This window comes from Pararge aegeria, chromosome 19 (genome assembly GCF_905163445.1).
Source record: "Pararge aegeria chromosome 19, ilParAegt1.1, whole genome shotgun sequence".
Classification (NCBI taxonomy): Eukaryota; Metazoa; Arthropoda; class Insecta; order Lepidoptera; family Nymphalidae; genus Pararge; species Pararge aegeria.
Window position 1 is genome coordinate 7,607,550 of NC_053198.1, and position 21,522 is coordinate 7,629,071.

The window sequence follows — 21,522 nt, forward strand, 5'->3', positions numbered from 1 at the left end:
TTAGAAATGCCGAGATATATGTGGGCACAAAATCCCAAGTCCCAACAAACGGATGAAAGTTTTAAAAAAAGAAACAAATATACTTCAAACAATGAATACAAATTAATTAATATTAATAAAACTATAAACTTTGCAATGTCAACCTCACTTCTTTTATATTGACAGTTAGATTGTGTTTTTTTTTTGTTATTTATTTAAATTTTAGCAGTTCGTGCGCCAAGTAAACTTGTCGCACTCAAATAACAGTTTCATTTACGAAAAAACTCACTTACTCATTTTAAAATGGACAAACAGCTCATTTGCAACCGCAATAACGAGTACTAAGATACTACTTATCCCGTATGAGTAATAAAAAAATATGTATTACATAATTTCTGACTCAACAATCATTTCGCTAAAGCGGTACAATATTTCGATACGCGAAAGCTTCTCCACGTTGGCAAGCATGTAAATCTTAATACTAAGGGTACAGATTTTTATGCTACGGGTAGACCTATTCTAGTCGCTACTAAACTAGGTTTACGACTAATCCTACTTGAGTCGTCTGGATGATGACGTAACAAATGGGGAAGCTGTCTTCTCCGGTGAATACCGTTGTCTTGATGTTGTAGGTTTGTGAATCCCTTCGTCTCGAGAGGGTGCAGTCGTTATCTGATTGTCTGGGTGCTAAAGGCATGCTCGGGGAGCATCTTGTAATGGGAGTGGCCTGACATTGGGCGTATAAGAGGAAGCCGCAAATACGTATAGGTTGGACGGTCAGAGGGAGTTAGCAAACGTGTGACAATGACTTGCGATTCGATTGGCAGCCCATTTATCAAAATCGCTGATAAAGCCATCGTTGAATATTCGTAACATCTTGACATACATGCATAAATAGACTGTTATATACATGACTACTTCACAGTAGTATATTAAAAAGTAGACGTGTATAAGAATAGATTCGTGGTTTTTTCATTTTCAAACGGCGCAAAATCGATAATCATTTAATTTTAGTGGCATCTTACATTGAATCTGTGTGTCTATGAGAGTCCTTAGCTGGATAAAAAGATTGTCGGGTTAATTTTTTTATTTCGCGTAACATTACATCACTAAGTACTTTGTTTTTTATGTGAGCTACTGTCAACCATATTTTCAGCCTTAAATTAAACTGAAATTTTTGAAAAGGTAGTCTCAACGAAGATGCTCAATGCAATTACTTTGAAGCTAGTAAGAGGTATTTGAACGGTTTTAATTTGTATTACAAATTTTTGTCTTTAGTGTTTGTGTCAACGAACTGCTTGGCACGCTCTTAGTATTTCAGTAGTTTGGGAGTAAACAAGTTTGACCTACCCTACCGCCTACTCAATATCAATCAATACTTACATTTGTTTTTGTTGTTCGGCTTTGTGTCGCTTGTATTCAGTAAATCCACTTTATCTCGTCTGTCCACCTTATCGGTGGACGTTGGGGTCCTCGCACCTCCGTCGGATCGTCTAGCTATGTGCCACCCATTTAGCTTCGCAACTCGTTAAGCGTATCTTGAGGAAGTCTACAAAAGAATAAGTATGTATATATCCAGCAGTGGTCTTACGGTCCGGTCCTATGGTGGATATAATGAAGATGTTTCAAATATAGCCTAAATACTTCATTAAGCAATAAACTCTCATGCTAATGGGATCTGTGATTTCGAAATAACTGCCATGAATAACGGAATAGCCTAAATATACAGTCTTAAATTTTCCCTTCTCTAATTTTCTGAGTTCTTTGGAATCATTGAACTTATTTTGACGGGACACACGCGCATGTAAATATGACTGCTAGGCGCGGTACTCTTAGCAAATTTCACTGACGGATAGCCAATATATATGATAATTTATTTTAGTTAGCAAGAGAACTTTGATTGGTTTGCTTTTGTTAGAGGAGAATCACACCATATACCACCATAACCACTAGACATCTTCATGTGTTCAAGAACCAATCACCAACCGTTTTGTATTCACTTTTCTTATTACGTACTGCTAAAGTGTGGCACGCAGTCTGCATTCCTTGAGTATATTCAAGGCAAGAGTGAATAGGCATTTCTAGATATCATTGCTTTCAATCAGGCATGATTGACATCAAGTTAACACTAGGACACTCGACTACGAATAATTAGCACTTTTAACCGTCATATTTTATATCAGACAAGAGCTTGCTAAGAGCTAACTTAGCAAACTTGTGGAATAATTATAAAAAACCTTTTTGCCACTATATCGGTATGAGGAAGGAGCTATAAACATTGGCTATAAATTAAAATATTTATACGTCCACTGCTTAGCAAGGATGCCGATAGTAAAGTGCTGAATCCACTTAGCAACTTAACGCTCTTTCTCCATTAGTAGATAAATTCCATTCAATTCTTATTTATCTTTTAACGCTTGCTAGCTTTTGCTTTCAACTTCGTAGACGTAAAATTCGTGTCTTTCTTAATCTTTGGTTTTATAGAAGTATTTAAGCCCTAAGGACCTACTTAGTGACTATGATAAGATCGGTCGGATATTTTTACTTTTCCTTTCATAATCACGTAATGAGTGTCAGGTGAGTGAGTGATTGGCTCCCTGCATCCTAGATTCGGAGATGGGGCTGCCATCTTTGGCGCTGATTCACGCCAGGTTTTGTTTCGGTTATATCCATCCCTATGCTAGATCCTATGCCATCTTCGCTAGCATTCGAACTTGTTATAATTTGGTACCGCACGACGGTGCAGCTGCAGTTTCTTCACTCTGTAGGTCTTGTGTGTGTGGGCCAGGTGTTCAAGGCCCTCCTACCTCCCTTATCCAGGCTTGGGACTGGCACCGAGTGACCCCAGTGGCGGAGTGGATTATGATAAGACAGGTTGGAAATTTGTCAGAAAATTTATCGAACCGAGCAGTACGGTGAGTTTTGAACTCTCATAGCTCTACTTAAAGAGTTTACACCATTACTGCGCCATCATTAACTGACCCATTATCGGCCCACTACAGGGGTGGGTCTCCTCTCAGAAGTGCGGATTGGTAAACTTTACTGCCTTTGATAACATTTCGGAAAACTCTGGCTTGCAAACCTGCAAGATACCTACTCACGATGTTTTTCTTCACCGTTAAAGCAAATTATATTTAATTGCTTAAAATGTACATATCTCCGAAAAATTTTAGATCTTACTTGGTCTTACCTAAGATTGCGAAAAAATATGTATGAACAGTGGCGAGCACTTCATACATTCGCGAAAGCACTACATACCCTAAAATTTATTTATAACTCGTATAGGAGGAGATTTTTTGCCGTTTTATGCAATTTACTGTATGCAACATACCCTGGGAAGAAACCAAGTGCACGCCACTGTGTATGAAGAATTCCTAAAACCTGAAATAGCATAGATTACATAAACAAACATACACTGTGCGTGTTATACGTCAATAACATACACACACGTAGACACGCACACACACATTGATTTTTAACGGTATTCTTTTGTTTTCAGTTACTAGAGTTATTCGACACAGAGGATCCGCGGGAGCGCGACTTTCTGAAGACGACACTGCACAGGATATACGGAAAATTCTTAGTACTACGCGCCTACATACGGAAACAAATTAATAATGTATTTTATAAGTAAGTGTACGTTTCTTAGTCATTTTACAAGTGTCAGTGCCGTTTTTGAGAAACGTGTAAATACTGTTGGACTTCACACGCCTTTGAGAATTCGAAGATGCCATCCATATCCCAACCCGGGGCTTGAAGTGAACATTTTTAATATAAAAACCCAACAACAATTCTTGGCCCCAGCCGGGAATCGAAATCTCATCTAATGTTACGTTGGAGAGAGTGGGTTTTCGGCAAATATCACGCAATTTTTTTTTTCGATTGAAACAAAAAGAAAATTATACTATTTTGTTCCAATGGTTTTTTTACACTAACAATCCAACGCGTTTACGTAAGAAACCCACATTTTGAATAATCTCACGTGAGATTGAGGGATGGGGCCCTCCCCCATCCCTCAAAAACACCTCACGTTAAAACAAAACAAAATCCCACGACATCTCACCAGGGGGGGAGGGAGTGACAGAAAATTTAAAAAAACACCTCACGTTATTTATGGATGCCCCCCAAGAGATAGAAAAAAAATATATATATATATAAATACAGTTAATACAAAGGCGGTCTTATCGCAAAAGCAATCTCTTACAGACACCCCTAGGTGAAAGTAATTGAAAACATGAAAGCAACTTGCAGCTTGGTGATTTTGCAAATTGTGGGACAAGCCCGTGGCACCGCTGCACAAAAACTATCAAAAAAATCCTGTTTAATTTATTCACACGCGGCAGAATGTGTAATGTGTTCTTAATGTGTTCTATCTCATTCTCTCGCCAGCTGAATCCTATACATTTATGTGTTTGTGTCTCTATTTTTTCGTTTCATCGAGTTTGAAATCACAACGATTCTAAAGAAGTTTCACTTCAAATTTTTTTTTTATATTTTTAAGTAACCACTCGATCTTTTAGAGCCAGGAGCGCCTGCGCCCCTTTACTTTCTACGGCGCGGTTGGGTAGCCCTGGTATTCAGTATAGATAAACAACAACAACCTTTTAATACTGTTCTGAAACATCGAGACCTTGATTTTTTTCTATACACATGATTACCGGTCGTTTGGAAATTACAATGATCGTAGATATAATGTCCGAGTTTCGTGACTAATGCTAATGCATATTTCTGTTCATTGCCTACTGTGTATTACGATTACTTATTGCTAATTTAAGGGTAAAACCAGTTATGTAACGTATAATCCAAGGAAAATAAATGGTTTTTCTCCTTACTTATATTTTACATCGTTATAGATTCAAAAGATAGTCCGTTGTTAGGTTTAAGATGTAGAACTCTGCCATTGCAATCACACTCGGGCATCTTCATGAATATCTCTCTTTCTCTCTATTTTATGAGAGAATTCGACCATATAGCTTTACCGATAGGTTAGTGAATATTACCGAAACCAGACAATTTCTGTTAGACAATTATAAGTCTTGAATTACACGGCCCCCAGTAGTAATGGATTTCAGTAACATACTTTACCTTTAAATAATACCAGTGTAATATAATGATAAGGTATTGTCGTGCGAGTTACATGAAAAACTAATTTGTTACAGGTTTATATACGAGACGGAACATCATAACGGTATCGCGGAGTTATTGGAGATCCTAGGGTCAATCATCAATGGTTTCGCGCTGCCGTTGAAGGAGGAACACAAACAATTTCTACTTAAGGTGATTACTATAATAATGTATTATTGCACGCCTCATAAGCGAAACATTGAATCGATGCTCCACTCCCGATATATGAAAGTCAAGGACTTTTCGAAACTAAAAATGACCGTATTTTTCTCACATTGCACTTATGGGATAATAATCTATATACATAAAAATGTTATGTTGGTTTGTGTACGCTTCAAAAACTCAAAAAGTTCTGCACCGATCGAGCTGAAATTTTAGCATGATATATATATATAATACGCATCAAGGATTGTTTTTATCTATTTTTTGCATCAGTCACATAGCAGACAGTGGAAAAACAAAAAATATTGTATATCCACAAGTATTGCAAAATTAAACTTATATGAAATGTTTTCTTTAATTTGTTTCTCATTTCAACCATTCAATCACAATGTGCCACATGCGAAGCGTGGCAGGGTACATCTAGTATCATTCATATATATATCAAGAAGAACCATTCGTTTTAACGTATTTAATATTTAAAAAAAACAATTATTTTGTTTAAAGTAAAAAAAAAATTAATTTCAAAAATACTCGAGGACGGATGTCTGTCCGTATGGATCTGGCACTCTCACGACCGTAAAAATTACCGTTTCAAAGTATTTCTTTTTAAAGCTTCATAATCGCAGCGCGCTGTTTGCTATTGAAACTCTCTGTGTAATTCTTTGTCGTTTAATTACAATTAATAAAAAACTAAAAAAAAAAATTGTTTATGTGTCAATTATGAAAATTGTGTTCGTTCACAATGCTTGTGTTGCTTTACGTCGAGAATGGCGCGAAATGTTGAAAGTATTTTTTTAAAAATTCCATTTACGACATCGACTAATAGTAAATGATAATAATAATAAAAAAATAAAATAACAGATGACTTGGAGCTCCCAAATCCGGTGAAAAGTTATTTTTTTTAGTGAAATGAGATTATGAGGCGTGCACTTTGGTATTTTCCAATTTATTCTTTACCTTATTACTAAAGATATAAATGCAAAATCGCGCAATACTTTCACGCAACGATACAACCGGTTTACGTGTTTTTGTACAGAAATTGTTTATGGTGCGGAGAATGGGCTTCTTTTTAACCCATAGAACTACATGGTTCCTATAGGATAGCAAAAATTGCAATATCTTTTTATGCTTTAATGGCTGAACAGGTTTTGAATAACTTCTTAGGATGCTTCTTATCTCGATTATATTAATTATATTATATGTGTGTTAGCTTGTCATTTTGTGCAATGTTTTATTGCATTTAACCATGATTTTTTTTTTTTTTTTTATTTATATAAATTGAATAGGTACTGTACAAAGGAGAAACAAATTCATCTAGAAACTTGTTTATAGTTTTTGTTGCTTCGTCCATCTTTCAAGCATTCCATATTTTCCTTGTCAGGTGCTACTGCCACTACACAAGGCGAAATCGCTGTCGGTGTATCACCCACAGCTCGCCTACTGCGTGGTGCAGTTCCTCGAGAAAGACCCCTCCTTAACACAGCCCGTCATTAGGTGAGCTATATAATTTAACAAAAACATCTTAAGTCGTACGCCAAGTGATCGATCGCGTGAAAGTTAAGAACGATTTATATGCAACGAAAGAGCGCCATCTAACGACAGTACAGTTTCCCAGTATTGTACATTTAAAAAGTCGTGGTTGTGTGATTGTTACGTCAAAAGAATGTGATTAATATTTTTAAATGTACTTAGATTTCTTGATAAATATCCAGTGAACAGTGGTAATTTTAAAGTTTTGGAGGTGGGCGTGATCACTGTTACCCAGTTTCATACTTTTACAGTGATCATCGTTTCATTAATTAGCGGTTAAGTCATGTTATTGTTCACAAAATGAAAGTAAATGAATTATTTTAACAGTGTATTTTTCTACAGGGCATTATTAAAATACTGGCCGAAGACACACTCACCGAAAGAGGTTATGTTCCTCAATGAGATGGAGGAAATTCTAGACGTTATCGAGCCTGCGGAGTTCCAGAAGATCATGGACCCACTTTTTAGGCAACTGGCTCAGTGTGTCTCAAGTCCTCATTTTCAGGTATGCAAAGACTCTGATTGTGGTCTTTTATGATGATGTTATTACAATGATATAGTTATATCAAGCAGAGCGGAAGCTGTCAAGGCTCGTTAATCTAAAAAAAAAAAATAATGATTGTTAGTTTTAATATAAGAAAAATTTATAACATTTAGATTTTGTTAATCATAAAAAGAATGAATATAAATAACAGTCAACATGTATTATGTTACTATAATGAATGAATTGTTAATATACACTTAGTGAATGGCGTGATTGGCTAATGTATATTCCTACATGTATACATAATTTCAGTCTAACAGTATTTAATCTATATTTATAGAAAGAAAAACTCTTATTCTAAAAAATCTATATTTATAGAAAAAATGGAATAGATGTTGTGTTATGATAATTGAAGTTATTCTTCTTTTGGCGCGTTAGGGGAAAATGTTGAGAGTAAATATTTACGATGCGCGCGCACACACCATCACAAAAAACCGACACCATGAAGTTAGAGTCAACATTTTATTAATTTTTACTTGGGTATGCCAATAATTAAAACAATAATACAGTTCTCATCAAGTGCCAGAGCACCAAGCCCTAAGAAGTAAGAAATGTCCCAACCTAGTTTCAAGTAAAATTGGGTCAAATCGCAGTCAGATATTTCTTAATTTTAATAGGAAATTTTGGACTTTGACTTTTACGCACGGCATCTTAGCTAAATTGACAGGTCTAAAAATAAGGCTATCGTTTTTTATAGGGAGCTTTGTGAAAAGGCAAGACATTTTAGACCTGTCAATATAGAATAGTTCAGAGATTTGTGTACAAAAGAATTGATACCAGTGTGTAATTATTTTATGTCCAGAGTAAAAAATAAAACTGTACTTTGATTTACTAATAAAACTCAAATGTAATATTTTTTGTATCATAGCTAGAGTCTTCTTTTTGTCAATATTATCAGTCATTTTACTAACTCCTTTTACACGCAATATGCTCTTTTACGCAACCCATCCATTTTATCATTTGTCTTCCTTTACTTCTTTGTCCTATTAAGGGATATACATCGTTAATTCTCGTACGTTCTTTTAAAATTTTGAATAAGGAATAGGCTGTTTCTTTTTAATATAAAACTCCTTTGTCATCCAGGTGGCAGAACGAGCGCTGTACTACTGGAACAACGAGTACATAATGTCCCTAATATCGGATAACGCGACGCACATCCTTCCCATTATGTTCCCGTCTCTATACTGCAATACCAAGACCCATTGGAACAAGACCATCCACGGGCTGGTGTACAACGCGCTCAAACTCTTCATGGAGATGAACCAGAAGCTGTTCGACGAGTGTACGCAGCTGTACAAACAGGAAAAACAGAAGTGAGTTAAAAAAAAATTGACCACACTATATTATTATTCTGTATATATGTATTTATTTCTATATTAATTGTATTTGTATTAGCTATTTATGTATTATTGTTATAAATAGTAGATGAAGTTTATGTTATGACATATTTTTAAAAATTGCAATATCCCGTTTCCATGATCATTTTCTTCTTTCACTAAGGGTTGTCTGGAGGAGATCGCTTAAAGCGAGATCGACTTTGCGCATTTTTATTTTTCTTGTATTTCTGTTTTTAATATATATTATCTTTATCCCTTAATTGTGTGAAATAAAGAATTTATCTATCTATCTATTATTGATACATATTAATTATGCCCCTCCTAGCTTTAGTTTTAAGTTAACGAATGCAGTTATCATCATCACAAACATTAGCGTAACATTTTAAATGTATGAACGCTTCATAAGTGCCAGTGATAAGGTCTACGTGAATAAAACATATTTGAATTTGAATTGGATGTACAGAGGAAACAATACATAAATATATTAAAATTATTATTCGTTTCAACGTGTCGAAAAAGAGTCATTTATTTCGTTGATCAGGTCTGTTGATCTACTACAATTAGGTATCTAGCGATGTTCATAGTATAATTACATATATATGGCGGTTCCTCTACCTTACCAGAATATGTAAACCAGACCTACCGACATTTCCAGACCAGACAGAAGCCAGGAGAACTACGGGCATTAAAGACTTTACTAGACTTAGACTACCGAGATTTATGAAATAATGTGGGTTCATTTCAGAACGAAATGTTTTCACCAGACAAAAACTGTGTGCCCGCGCGTGTTTTTGTAGTTGTGAAAAGTTTGGAATAAAAAAAACAACTATAGAACTCTACTATTATAGTAAAGTCTTAGGCGAAACTGACCTAGGCAAATAAACAAAGAGCGAGCTTATAAAGTATGAATAATGAAATAGCATGTTTCGACCCTGACATAAAGAAAGTGGTCATGCACATCCACGATCTATAGAAAGCTTTTAGTCATTGCAGCGAAAACACAAGTTGAATAGTAAGAAATGTGCCTGCAGCCAACTCTGTCCTCAATCTGTTTTAAAAGAACTTTGAAAGAAACGTGAAGAAATATGGCATCATCTTAAGTAAAATTCAATTTTATAGAGACCTAAAAAATTGATTTCAGTTCTGTTTTCATTTCAATTGGTGTAAGCATCTCTGGTTACTAATTTCTCAATTGATAAAGATTTGATCCATTAAATTGAACAATAGCAAACCAGCCCCATATATTATTAATAATAATAATAATAATAATAACGTTTAATTCATATAAAAATCTATAGCTACAACAATAACAATTATCTTAATTACTATATTATATAAATTAAAATTAGCCAAACCTATAAATAAAAAAAAAATAAGAATCTCCTAACTACGGTAAATGAAATTAACTCTATTAAAACTTACTTTTAAGTGTGGCACTCTGAAAACATTTTATTTTAAACTCTTTATCGATGATAAATATTTATTCAAAGTATCAAAGTGTTCAAATATTACTTTGTTCAAATAGGCACATTGATTACATTTTTGATACGTTCGTACATAACCTTAAAAATGTGTACCTACAGGTAGTGGTATGATTTAGATTATACTATATTCGTCATCCTCAGGCTAAAGCTTCGAAGGTTCCAAACGCGTCCAGTAGGTCTAATATGCGTCTCACAGAAAAATTATGTCTACCTAATTATCTCGTCCATCGCTATAGAAATACGAGTAAAGGGTAGACATATTTATCTCGTGGCATGCATGCTAGCCCTATAGATCTAAGAAAGCTCTATCGGATATTGTCTCAGATCTAAGGCGGAGATCTAGAATAGAATACACGCCTAATAACATCTATCTATATATATAAAAGAGAAAGTGTGTGGGTATGTTCCGTATAGGCTCCGAAACGGCTGGACCTGGCGAGTAATCCTGTAAAGTTTGGTGACGATCGGATCACTCCTATTTTTGAACTGTCAAACTGTCAAATACAGCTTTTATTTACTATGATGATATTCTATTGGGTGTACATGGGTGTAGATAATGATCTTCACCCGCTCGAGAAGAGAATAGAAGAGAATGTATACGGAGAGAAATAAATGATTTAATATATTATGAGACTGAAATTAAGAATTTAATGATGTAAGTTTATTGTTTAAATAAAATAAAGCAAAATCTAGCCCGGCGAAGCGGGCTGGGTACGCTAGTACTATATAAAGTGGTTTGACTCATCGATATGCATAAAGAAGAATGTCCGAGAATCTATCCGCAGTTAGCTTCATATCCCAGGTTTTCTTGTATAAACGCTTGCGGAAGTCTAGAACTTTTATTGATCTCCCTGTCGCAATGGTGGGAGAATGGAGAGCTACCGAAATATACATGCCGTCACGCAGTTTAGCGTTCCGGTACGATGTCGCTTACTAGGAGTATGGGTTTCATATAACTGCCAGACCCCTAAAATGTTATACCTATAACATCACAGACTGTATCTTAATTTCTAATCATCATCATCATCATCATCACCTCAACCAATTAACGTCCACTGCTGGACATAGGTCTTAGGGAGTTCCACAATACACGGTCCTGGGCCGCTTGTCTCCAGCGGCTCCCAGCTATTCGCCTGATGTCATCTGTCCACCTCGTTGCGGGCCGACCTTCGCTGCGTTTGCCGGTGCGGGGTCGCCATTCCGGCACCTTAAGATCCCAACGTCCATCGGTTCTCTGAGCTATGTGCCCCGCCCATTGCCATTGCAATTTCTTATAAGATGTGATTAAAGCAAAGAACTTGTAGAAGAATAAAAATGGAATTTATTTTCAGAGAATGGGAACGGTTATTACAAAGGGAGGAGATATGGCAAAAGTTAGAGGCGAAGGCGGCTGCTAACCCGGCGAGTCGCACCATTTTGCGTTCCACAGAGCCCCTTCCAGAGCTGCCGCCCAACGATGTGACGCTTCCCAAGTTGGACTCGGAAACCATTGAGGTGCGATCTATTTTTTTTTCTATGCTCTTAACTTTCATGGTGTTTCATCGGAACTTGCACAGATCGGTGTCATCGTGTAGGAGTTATCAGAGCCTAAAAAAATTTATTTAATTAAAGGGGATCTTAGTGGAAAGAAATCGGCTCCACTTTAAATTGCATACGAGATAGATATATAGATCGCTACCGTTTACAAAATTTCACAATATGGAGGTAGGACGAAATTCTCGTCGCGAACTTCAGATAGCTGAGCCGCGCTTTAAAAGTTAAACTTCTTTCGAATCGTTGTGACTTAAAACTCGATGAAACGAAAATGCAAAATAAAATGCGAAAGAATCACATAAATGTATGAGAGAAAATGAGATGAAAATTAAGTATTTCAAGGAATGAAATATTTTTACGGTATATGTATGTACGCATCGACCTATTTTATGTATTGGTTTTATTGCTAAATCGCTATGCAGCGATAAGGCCGCCAAGATGTATACGTTATTTTGTTATACCTACTCTTCTTTTTTTTGTTCGTTTTATGGTGTGCAATAAAAGTATATTCATTCATTCATAAAGTACATTACACCACCATTTTATTTCCTATTTTAGTTACCATGGAAAATTTATAAAATATTATACATAATTACGTATAATATTTTAAAGTAAACCATAAAATAAATGTAAGTTTCGTTAAAAATAATATACCTACATTTATCCTCTATTTTTATCTCTTATCTTTGGTCGGCTTCTTTTCTAAAGTTTTACTTCTGTGCGTGTCTGAATTAATTGCACAGGATTTTGAAATTATAACCACTGTATTCTTGGTTACAGGCGCGGAAACAAAGCTACAATGCGAGCAAACCTCTACTTAGAAAAAAATCCGAACTTCCGGCTGACACGTCAACAGTTAAAGCTCTTATTGAGCACAAGCGAGCAGACCCCTTCCTGACCACTCCGCCTGATGCCGATTGCTAACGGGAACTGTGGCCTCGCAACGTACACGCGAGTTACACCTTTAACACATACCAGTATGAACTAATTTACTGTGACGCTTGCTGATGCTCAATGTGAGACGGTTTTAACCATTTTTAAGGAAATGCGACTCGTATCACGCGTCCAAAATACGAATAACGGGTAATCTTCATGTTGAAACTTACTCTAGAAGTCAAAAAACAACTTGTAACATGTCGTATTTTCCAAAAACTAAAAAAGGCCTTATTATGTCACAGTAACTAAAGTCACCAACCTTGCCCAGATTTGACAAAACAACATTGACTTGTCCACTGTCACACAATAAATAGCTTAATATATTTGAAAAACGGGCATATTATTGTGTAGTGGATATAGTCCGTTAAGAATATAAGACGTATCAACTAACTCAAGGCTCTCATGAAATGTTTTCATTAAATTACCATGCCAAATTTACCTGGACTTGACACTTTAACTTATAGTTAGAATATTGGCTTAAGTCAACAACACGGTGGGAATAATGGTTTTAGAATAGGGGCATTTTTAAAGTGTTGCTTTATTAGGAGTAAGAAAAAAAAACCGAAATTTGGGGTAATTAATTTTTCCAACATCTTAGGTATCCAAACTACTAAGACGTTGGGAAAATTATAATGTTTTTGGAAGCATCTTTAAGTCCATCCTGTAGATTTTTCAATGTGTTTTAAAATGTTAAATATCTAGCCAAAGTAACCTTATTAAAGTCATTCTTCTAACCGCGTGCGTAACCCTTTAAATTTCACTGACGTATTGCTGTGGTAACTACGTGCTATTGATTTTTGTACGCTTATTACAGTGTACCCAAAATTGAATGAATCCTCCTATAATGCAGCATCATTCTCAGTCGATTGCAGACTGTCGCAAAAGCTGCAGACTGTCGCAAAAGCTGCACGACGCGTCTTTTACCTAATAAAAATGCGAATATCCGTCAGCACAAAGAGTATACGGCATTTGTCCCGCCAAGGTCACTTATCCTTTATAAATTTCTTTTAAGCTTTACAATCTCGTTACCCCTTGCCCTTTTTATCTCTTCTTTACAGCAAGACGGTGTTATATAGTTAACATTCAGTCGACCCACACGATTTACCTTTTTTATCCACGCTTTTGATAAGAAACGCTAAGTTATAGGGACCCTATTTCGACTTCCGTGTTTCTTGATAATAACGTGAATCAAAACTAAATGGGCATCTTATGGAAAATTGCGTTGCAAGCTAAACCTCATCAATTGCTCAAGATCGTCAACCACGAGCCCATTTTGCATCTAAGAATACCTTTCTTCTGACGTGGTTCGTAAATTCAGTAGGTAAAATAGTCGTTGCGTGCATCTACTGTTGTGCTTGTTGCGCTTTTAATGGTAATCTGCAATCAACATTAAGTCACTTTAAAGTCACGTTTTGTGCTCGTAAATATCTAGAAATCAAGAACTTTTACATCTATTTTTTATTTTTTTAATGTTTTAAATGCTAGCCCAAACCAATTACAATATATGTCAAAATACTACATCGAAACTTGTTATAGGACTGCTCAAATACACCGACCCAAAGTATGTTTTCGTTGATTATATATACGAGGGTCATGGCCAAATCATTCATATGATAATAAAATATTATAGTAATGTCCTGTAATATATTTAATAAATTAAACTTCATTTCTGGCCTTGTGTCTTTGCGCATGATTAATAAGAGGCAAAGAAACGAAGCGGAGCTAGGCCGACAGAATTCGACGATTCAGTCGCATTTTTTTAATTACTTTAAAAAACGATGTACTACATTTTAGTTGTCCGGTGCAGAGTTAAAGCGTTATTTGTCACAATTCGCTCAGTTCCGCTCCTCTCTCTTGCCCGAAGCAGTGGTCAAATAGTCTATACCCGTTTTCACTAACGACGAACTAGGCAATGCTTAAATAATCGAAGGAAATTCCTATACATCAACATTTCATCAGTAGTTATCACCTAAGAGTTTGTGAATCTATTTTTTCTATAGATATCACCTCAATCATTAGGCATTCGATTTAGGCGATACCTAGGTTTAGTTGAAAATGGGCATTAGACTTTGTTTTTTTTGTCGTGCAAGTTGTATAATTTGGTCTCGACCCATAGATGAATCTGCGTGTATTTGCGGGGCATGTTTTTCCAAAGAACTTGAGGATTCGTATCTGCACAGTCGACGATAGCATGCAAAGAAAACCTACGCATTACCCTGCGTCCGTCAACTATCATGTCAACATTTGACGGCCGATTGGGGCAGTGGGCAGCGACCCTGTTTTCTGAGTCAAGGCCGTGGATTCGATACCAACAACTAGAAAATGTTTCTGTGATGAGCATGAATGTTTTTCAGTGTCTGGGTGTTTATTTGTATGTTATAAGTATTTATGTATATTATTTATAAAAGTAATAAAAAATTGCGGTGAGCAAAATTGCTCGCTTAGCAAATATGTGGAAGGAACGTTTTATTCTTTTCGATTCGACACACATTTTCGCTGTGCTATTAAGATATAACATTGTAAAGTTTATAAGAATGTCAGTAAGGTGCTAGGGTTTATTCGCAATAATTGGGGAATCGCAGCGATACATCAGTGAAAGTTATACAAGATATGTAATTTATAAATTATATTGTAGTACATTTCTCAAATAATCGTTAAGGCCTATTTAGATTGCGTTAAAACATTAAAAAAATAGGGTATTTTATTTCAACTAAATATCGATTTATTATATTGATGATGTGAAATTAATTGAAAGCCTTAAATATTTTCCACTGCCGGACATATACCTCTCTCTCGATCCTCCAATCTGGTTGACCGCCGATGAGCAGGCAGGATATGTCCTCGATATATCTACAAAGTTTGAACGAAATCAGTCCATTTGAAGAGGGTCAGAAACAAGTCCAATGGAGTCGGTCACAAACATACAAACAAACATACAGTTCACCTGTATGTTTGTTTGTATGTTTGTGACTGATAATTCCAGCTAATAAAATAGAGTAAATCAAGATTATTGGTTGCTGAATTAGGGCGTGAGAGAAGGACCAACAAACAAACACACTTTCGCGTTTGTAATCTTACTTATATATAATATTGGTAAGTTAACGTGTTAATAATAATCGATATGCTCCGCCAGCCAAATATTGGAGAAGCGACGTTTATCATCTTAAATCTCTATCGAAAGAGGCCTATGTGTAGCAGTAGGGCATAAACAGGTATTAGTAATAAAATACCCTATAGAAAATTTCTTAAGGCATTCATCATTAAAAATTTATGGAAAGATTCAAAAGAGAAATTCGAGCCCAGTATAAATAACATATCTAGTTTTAATTATAAATAAAATCCAGACTTTTTCAAAGATACACACACTGTTATAGTATTGTAATGTTTGTAGGGCTTCGACGATTGTGCGTCTACGCACGTTTGTTTGCAATCGTTTAATAATTCAAAAGAGCGCGCGTAAACGTGCGGTTACACGCAGTAGTGTTTATTGACCTTTAAAACCAATGGTTCAAAGATAAGCACAACCTACCAACTCATATTAGATCAGCTGCCCAGTTAAGTAACTTTTACAACTGTTAAAAATATACAATAGACAGAGCTGGTCTTATAATAAATAGTTCACCTAAAGTTAAAGATAGATATATTTGTACAGCAATTTATATCCCACCTTTGAATCCAATATCATTTGAAAAATATCAAGTAAATGATTTGAAAACCATTGTCATAACCAATTATTTTTTGTAAACTTTAGAGTTCTATGCCTCAAAAGTCCAAGACCACCTCGTACTTCCCCCCTTTTTTTAAGTCCAGAAACGAATTGGAACTGTTTGAGACTAATCAGATCATATTACATGAAGCTTTGCCAGTGGTGCTATTTACAATACACAACTTAAAGTAAATTGAACAATTTAAAATTAGTACAGCATGATTAGTCCAGTCGATTCAGTTTATTTTATGTGCTCAATCGAATTTAAAACCTTAAAAAGTCACACTGCGTCTAAGGGTGGCTTTTCCATGAAGTGGATTGGAGCGCGTTCAGCAACAGACCAATCAGATTATTAGTCTATGACGTGATAGTGCGATCACGTCATCTGCTGCAAAATTCCGCTTCGCTCGTTTTAGTTTTGGTGGCCACGAAAATGAGTTCTCATTCAAGAAATGGGAGCCTGTTAGTCCCGTAATATCTTATTTTGTAAAGGACGTAATATATTATATAATTATGAAAAACAATCAAATGCTTATTTGAGAAAAATTCAAAAGTTGATTATAAGATGTACCTTTTCAATATTGTTAATCCTAACAGATAACCATAATTTTAAAGAAGATCCGTACCCCTTTTTGCTAGATTTTGTGTGAGAATGCATATATAGTACTTTATTGATCCAAAATGAATACTCTCCGTTATAGGTGACATAGCGGATTTTTCGTTCAAACATTGAGAAATCCTTATTACTTCGGATAACATTACACATGTGACATGACACAATACGTAGCACCACCATTTAAAAAGAAGATAAACGCTACAATGAAAAATTGCAATAAAATAATATTGAAAACTGTTAAAAACAAAAGGAAGTGTTAATACAATTTATTGCCACTGTTAAAAAACCACCTGCAATCACTTAAATATTTTTTTTGTAAGGAATATCCATAACTGAATTTGTCGTAATTCTCAGATTAAAAGCAGGTATTAAACTTGGCAACTTGCGGTAGTGAAGGATTCTAAGATTAAACCGCCAATATATATCCGAACAACTTTCCATCTTACTACAGCGAGGCATTATAGATCCATGAAAACTATTCAAATATATAATCAATCATTCTATAACAAAGTATAACTTTATACTTAATAAATAAGCGCACCTCGAACATTGCATAAATAAAGGTTAAATGTGAAATTACAGCACTGATAATAAGTCGTACACAATAAAAGTTATGTGTTTATTTGAGACTGTAATTTTTCCACACCAGCGGATAAAATGGATTTTGCGCGCACGTTTTTCGAACAATAAAGCAAGCATTTCCAGGCGTAGGCGTAGTGAAGCGAATAAATATTTTGGTGTGCCCTTGTGCGCGAGTCTCGTAAATCACCCACCGCTGATTGTATTAAAGTACATAGGTTCAAGTGCTTACATATTATATAAGATAAAAATCATACTTTTATATAACTATATGTATAACGTTTTTTTGGAAGTTTGTATGTACATTGAAAACTAAAAAAAAAACGTAATTACGAGCATCTGGGAACTATTCTTTGTGAGGTTGAAATCGTAATGCAACCATAACTTCTGCATTTGTCGAAAACTGATTCATTTTTTATTTCCACTCAGTTTTTGAGCCTCACATTCTAACTCTTGCAAGCCTCCAAAACAGTTGCGATTTCAGTGTCATAAAAAATCTGAGCCCTGTAAATTTGTTGAATAAATACGAGAGCACATTAAATATGTTAAATATAGATTAACCTATTGCAATGTTGTATTGTTGTAAATCTGGTAAATTTAAAAGCCTGCCTTTTTAAAGTGCTATAATATATCAGAATTTAATCAGTGTGTTTCAATGTTAAGAATGATGTTAAAAGATTAAAATTGCCGTTGTTGTAATTAGGTATAAGTCTCATCACGTTATAGCGGGCTGTCTTATTCAGCAGTGGACAATGTATACAATAACTACATGTGAATATGTTAGTTGTGTTGAGGCTCTTTTTTCAAAGTCAAAGTCAAATATTTCTTTATTCAAATATTCACATAGATGGCACTTTTGATGCGTACATTACATGTAAAATATGACAGGAGTGAGTTGATGGCGATAAATAAATTCGTCAACTTAAAACTAAAGCTACGAGGGTTCCAGGGTTTTGAAAGCCGAGCCGTTAAATCTTTTTTCACACTTTTTCCTGGTATCAACATAGAACTTTTAAAGAAACAATGTAGTTTGTTCTATTAAAATACGCAATGACAACCAACATCAACTTTGTTTACGATTTTGGATAATAGAATACAACAGATCAAAAGTAAAAGTGCACACGTGTCAGTTTATAAGAAATTCCGATTAGGTTTGTCAATTTCTTTTGAAAGGTAAACTTTAAAGATTAAGCATAATTGCAAATCAAATATACATTACTTGTATTTATCATCAGTTCTCTAAATTGAGTATTAATACTATTTTTAAAGGTGGTTTCATAGTGAGGTACTCATTTCAAAAGGTATTTAACCTTCCAAGTAAATATTTAGTATTTTTCGCAATTATTCGCATGAAATTGTACAAATTGTCCGCTGTGATAATTCACTACAGTAAATAACTGGGAATCCCCTCTTACGCTCTCTCATCATTACGCATAGCGATGAAACAATAGCATGTTAAAAAAAGGCATTTTGAGATTATAGTAAAAATTACGATTCTACAGGTAGGGTTTTTGTGTTACCGCTTAAAGTAATTACATTGTTCACAATAACCGTTCAAGGTCATATATGACGCACGCTTTTTCTCAGAATGAACTTCTCAATAATATAATAATTCTCTGTGCTCATAATATTCTAACTTATATTAACGATAGTGTTGGTTACTAAAATATTATTTCATAGAATGAATTATGGCTGTGTAGGCAGGCTGTTTTGCCCGCGACTTTCGCATAGATTTTTCTTAGCTAAAAATAAACCTATGTCACTAACCGGATCTATAACTATCTGTATCCGAATATAATTACGTAAATCCGTTGCTGCGTGAAAGAATAACGTGTATGCAAATAAATTATACTCTACCTTAAAAAGAGGAACGGAGAGTGATATTGAATTATCTAATTAATACAAAATGTTGCGAGCAAGGCGTATTTAAGTGAGTTTTCAATATTTCTTGGGCTTACGATAAATCGGTAATTATGTATTGCACGTGAATTGTTCAACAAACCTTGAGAAATCAGAAATTATGAAAATGTTGTACACAAAACATTACTATGCCTCTAAGAGTGTCAAAATCTTCATCGGTTAATTTTTAACTGATGCGGTAATGAAGCATAAGTAAAGGAAACCTCTGTTTATAGTTTAAAAGGTCTATTAACCTAGGTACATTATATTGACTTTATTTGGTATTACAATTTTGTGCGCTTTATTATATGTGACATGAAGCAAACCTTTCAACATTTATATGCCAGTATTATACGAGTGTACCACGCGTCATACATTTTAAACAAGATTTTATAGCACATATTATAAAGCTCATATTTCAATGCTATAATTTGAGTCAAGTGAGTGTTGAGTCGATTTGTTTTGCGGTCTTAATTTGAGATTAAAATTATGACGTCCGAATTATTTTATCGACGACAGATGTATGTTAAACCATAAGCATACCAATAATTTTCCAAGATATACATCTAGTAATTTCATTCGGTTAAAGAAATCTAAATGGAATCATAGACGAATTATAAAAAGGTTTATTTAAAAAAAATCATAAACATATTATTTGTATCATTCCATGTTTTTTAAATCATATTTTACCTTGGAAGTATAAATCTGGGCAACATCCAGTTTCGGCCTGGCCACTTCCCGCTTTGCTTCTTAATTTATAGGTCGTGATTAATATAAAATTCGAAGAGAAAAAAATCATAGAAGTCTAGTTCCCTGATTCTCTATTCTATCTCTACGTGGCTCTTAAATTTTATAAGTAAATATGTCTTCAATGACTTAATTAGTAAGCCACGCATGAAGTGGCGTTCGCTTTTCCAAAAAAAAAAAAATGGAAAATAACCATCTGAAAATAAAAGAAAATCGCAGAACAAAGTCAACAGTACGGTTGCCTTATTTATTAAACCGGAAACGATTTATTTGTAAATTTGTGTATATTACGAATATGCAATTTAAAATTAAATTTGAATTCAAGCTGGAATAAAGTTTTATCTACCAAGTGACACTAATTTGTAGCTTGCAATGAAAGTTCACCAAGTACTGGGCCCTAAGAGGTATCGGTCGTGGTCGTTCCCCTTCAAACTGAAGAGTCAAGTGTCTGAGAATCAGGGCTTTATTAGAGAAGTCACATTAATTTACATATGAATATATGCATGTAAGTTGAGCGCATGGGTGTAATCAGATTATTTTATATGTGTATTTAAGTACCATTGAGGTGATTTAGGTACTTAATATAATTTTCCTCTTGATAATGAAACAGGCTTAATAAGATACAGAACGCTGTCAAGCATACAGACAGCGGAAACTTAGTAATTCGGCAACCTTCGGGGACGGTTCTCTAAAAAGAGCATAACGTGCCCATGAACAAGATGTCAGTAAAGATATTATAGTCACAAAACAATAATAAACTAATCATTATTTAAAAAATCATTCATTGAGCGAGTTTGGTTTTGTTTATAAAAAAATATAACAGAGTTTTGTGTATTTCATGAAATATTCCACGTCATTGTAAAACGCGAGTCAATTTGCTAAAAACACTTACATTTATTGACGGTGAAGGGGTATATTATAAACATAATTAATTTTATGAGTTGTATATTTAATAAATTATAAGTAGTTTGCATTAAATCTCACTGTGCAATTATGCTACTAAAATTAATCGTGTATTTTGCAGGAGTCTGAGTATATAATGATAACCTAGGGTCTGATTCTATAGGCATTCGTAAGTTTGAATTTGTAATATCAAATATGCAGAAATGTATTTTGGTTTAACAATTCAAATATCATTGGTAACCAGATCCTAGGCTATTAAAATAAAACGATACATTTAATTTAATTATGTTATGTCTCGAGGAGAGAGTAGGCAACCTTTAGGGGGTGCTATGATATGTAAAGTTTATTTATTTGGTTTAAAATATATAAAGTTTGTACAATAACTGGTTTACTGAGTAGCGAGAAGTACGGAGAACTAATATTCTGACTAACTTATGTCTATT

The 21,522-nt window shown here is 34.7% G+C and overlaps 1 protein-coding gene across 2 annotated transcripts in view; it reads left to right on the forward strand.

The window, feature by feature from the left end:
* The window catches only part of LOC120632089 (serine/threonine-protein phosphatase 2A 56 kDa regulatory subunit gamma isoform-like), a 73,657-nt gene extending 58,727 nt beyond the window's left edge, over positions 1 to 14,930 (forward strand). The window contains exons 5-11 of one of the 2 annotated variants that reach the window (XM_039901878.1): positions 3,479 to 3,609; positions 5,139 to 5,256; positions 6,647 to 6,759; positions 7,138 to 7,300; positions 8,423 to 8,652; positions 11,492 to 11,654; positions 12,474 to 12,617. In XM_039901878.1, coding sequence (XP_039757812.1) covers positions 3,479 to 3,609; positions 5,139 to 5,256; positions 6,647 to 6,759; positions 7,138 to 7,300; positions 8,423 to 8,652; positions 11,492 to 11,654; positions 12,474 to 12,617 — 1,062 coding nt within the window. Of the gene's footprint in view, positions 1 to 3,478; positions 3,610 to 5,138; positions 5,257 to 6,646; positions 6,760 to 7,137; positions 7,301 to 8,422; positions 8,653 to 11,491; positions 11,655 to 12,473 lie in introns of both variants that reach the window. The other variant, XM_039901877.1, reaches the window with a different exon arrangement.
* The last annotated feature ends 6,592 nt before the right edge of the window (positions 14,931 to 21,522 follow it).